General features: G+C 35.0%; 1 protein-coding gene across 1 annotated transcript in view; it reads right to left on the minus strand.

Annotated features, from left to right (window-relative positions):
* Positions 1-2,697, minus strand: part of LOC106473720 (protein unc-13 homolog A-like) — a gene marked incomplete at its 5' end in the record, with an annotated part of 42,523 nt that extends 39,826 nt beyond the window's left edge. Inside the window, one exon of the mRNA XM_013934398.1 lies at positions 2,577-2,697. Within this exon, the coding sequence (XP_013789852.1) occupies positions 2,577-2,697 (121 nt within the window). The remainder of the gene's footprint in view (positions 1-2,576) is intronic.
* Between the last annotated feature and the right edge of the window lie 805 nt (positions 2,698-3,502).

The raw sequence follows: 3,502 nt of genomic DNA on the forward strand, positions 1-3,502 counted from the left end.
ATAAAAACAAGTTCATAAAACATTGTTTACATTATTTGTATTTCATCAAAATGTGACATTATTGATAGGGGGTGAATACTTTTGCAAGGACTGTACATCTATCCACATGGTAGCCTGGACCTGGCAGTGTTGGCACCATTTCTCCATTGTATTTTCCCCCAGTGTGTCAGAGATAGATGGTAGCATAGGTTTGGGGTGATGAAAACACTTGAAATCTTAGTGGCTGATTCCTTTTTAGAATCCCCCCCCCCCCAAGGTATCTGAATAGTCCAAAAAATGTGGTTGAGGTTGGAGAAGAAATGATCCTCTTTCTTGCAGATTTTGCTGGAAATGAAGCAGCTCTCTATAGTGCATAGCACTGGGGGCTTACTTTTCTGCTTCTCTAAAGCCATTATCCCCACTGATGGAATTAGTGATGATTGTAACAAGAGTCTGTTATTATGGCCAGAGTGACAGGTGGATATATTTTGGCCATCATAATTAAAACTTTGATTCACACAATAGTTTAAGTGGCTGAATTGGCAGCTGTAGGATTGTATAAGGTAAAAACCCTTCTTTGTCTTCATTGATGTGGTTCTAAGATAGAAATTATTTCCTGTAGTGATGGGTATACTCACCAGTTTCTTGTACTAGAGTGAAGTAAAAGGAAGTTTTCCTTTACAGTCTCATTGAACAAATAGGTAAGATTTAAAGATCAAAAACAGGATACCCAATGGCCAAGAATAATGGTTTTTACAGAGAGTGTCAGAACCGTTAGCTCCAAGTCAACACAACCTTTCATAGGTGAGAGATTCAGCTAGCAATTTAAAGCAAGCTTGTACAGCTAATCAAGCCATGAATCAATGTTTTAAAAAAGTCACTGTTCTGAATGTACTGTACATGCTGTTCCTCATGAGAGGAATGGTGAATGCACTCAACCCTCTATGTCAAGATTTTGCTGCCTCAAGCACCTGTGGATGCCTAATTCACAAAGCTTTTTTTGGGGGACATTGCACATATAGCTGCACTAACCAGAGCCCTAACAGTACTTCATCCCTGACAACTATCTTACCAGTCACCAAGTAAAGCTATTTCACATATACATACAGCTGCACTAACCAGAGCCCTGACAGTACTTCATCCCTGACAACTATCTTACCAGTCAGCAAGTAAAGCTATTTCACATATACATAGTTTCGTCCATCATTGTCTGGTAGCTAAGGTAAAGCTCAGGTACCGAAAATAAAGAATGTAAGAATTGCAAACTGGTTTCCTACATTACAGAAATTATGTCAACTTTACAAGTATTGACCAACATTTTTAACTTGAAGGTTTCATAAACTGTCTTCACAACAACTTTACAGCTAAAAAAGCTAAATATCATCTGAATAAATAGGTAAAAATCATTCCTGATTTCACATGAGTCCAGAATTACATTTCTGTAGCCAGCACAAGAATACGTAGTTAACAGAGAATTTGGGAGTAACATTTACCTTGTTCAGAAATGATATTAAGAAAAATATTCAGAATATCTGCAAGATTCGGAAATACTCAGCCACAAATTAATCTCATTTCAAAATATATGTAATGGAGATCAATACATGCACTATACTTTCTTTCAATCTGAGCAAAGTATTGATCATGATTTTACCTTATAAAATGAAGACGTAAATTCTATGAATATTCCAATTTCCACAACTGCAAATTATTTCTTTACCAATACCACTGAAAGCAATGGGTCCACTTGGTGTGATGTAAATTATCCTCACAACCTTAAAGGCACATGCTTAGGAACATTAGGACTATAAACTGAACATACTATTCCCCAACATTGAGTTCATGTACATAATTAAGCACACTCTTGTCCACTTATAACATAAATGTGCATTAACACATATACATTGTATCTAATTCAACGTTACATATTAGCCTTGCAGCATATGAGATCATCAAATAATTATGACAACCAGTGCCAGTGTCAGATGTTTTCCCCTTATGCTGTAATGTACATACAACTTTCAAATGCCACCTATTTAGTCAGAGTAACTAGAAATTTAAAAAGATCACAAAAATAATAGTAATCATGGATGGAAATGGCCATTCCTGTCATAACTCATTATCCATATCATATTTTTTACTGTCAGCTACAAAAATGTATAAAATTTGGTGCTGTAGAAAATTGCCGTTTTTGACTAATATAGCACAGCAATCAAACTGAGACTTTATACTTTCTAAATTAATATCACCATTTAGGGTGCCAGAAAACCTATATGAAATAAACACAAAAATAACTCTGAGCCAATCTAGCAAAATGAAACACATTCAGCCAAAATTTTGAAAGTTCATATATATTTCTATGTTGTATGGAGCAATGGTTTGTTTTGAATTTCTCATAAAGCCACATGAGGGCTATCTACACTAGCCATCTCTAATTTAGCAGCCAAAGACTAAAGGGAATGCAGCTAGTCATTAGAACCCACTGCCAGCTCTTGGGCTACTCTGTGTGGACTTTGATGAAAAGGAGAGAACTACTTAAAGCTCTGGATACAACTGTGGTAACCAACAGTTATAGTGGTGATTTTGAAATTTCCACTAACCGGATAAGTTCAAATACTTCTGGCTTTTCTCTTTCTCTAATTTTCATTCTCTCCTTTATGGCCATGATAATATTGTTTGCTTTATCTTCAGCTCCATGTTTTGAACTTTTCTCTGCAGCTCCTAAGCTCGAAAAAGAAATATTATTTTATACCTCTCATCCTCTTCTATGCAAAAACTTTTTAAGAAATGTATACACAAATATCTAAAATGACTAATATCTAATTATTAAAATTGGACTTTATAAAAATATTAGAAGATCAGGCTACTGAACTGGACACAACATTCACCAAAAGTGTAGACCACTTAAATATCAGTAAAGAAAATTTATGTGACTGTTGTTCCATGTACTAAATTTCTATCTACACAGACAAAACTTGCAATGAATTTAAAAAACTGCATTTATATAAACATATTCTCTTCTATATGTCTTCAAAACAAGAACTATCAATCATGACATTTGAAAAAATAAAGGATAATGATGTGAAAATGAGGTCTTACATATTTGCACTTCTTATCTTTGTTTAAATTTCTAGGTCCAACTGTATCTAAGCTTGTGTACTTTGGCAAAAATATAGTTGACAGTAAAAAATTTCCAAGCAAATTTTCAGGCCCTAAAAGAAAAGTTACACCACCAGACAAATTACTGTTGCGTCAGCGAGTCACATGACTACTGTGACGCAACGTTTCTAGAACTATCATGTACTTTGGCGAATGCTCTAGTATTTACAAGATAGGGTAGGCTGGTATATATAAGAGGGGGAAAACGTGACGCGCGAAGATTAATGTAATGTGTGTGTAGATAGTGAGTAATTGAACTGCAGTCAGAAGTATTATTGACGTTCGTTGTTATAGCGTTTGTTTAGCGCGATTGTTGAAGTTGAGTGTATCGGTAAAGTTATATTCGGAAAGAATAAACCAGTTTTAT

The sequence above is a fragment of the Limulus polyphemus genome, unplaced genomic scaffold (genome assembly GCF_000517525.1).
Source record: "Limulus polyphemus unplaced genomic scaffold, Limulus_polyphemus-2.1.2 Scaffold6438, whole genome shotgun sequence".
NCBI lineage: Eukaryota > Metazoa > Arthropoda > Merostomata > Xiphosura > Limulidae > Limulus > Limulus polyphemus.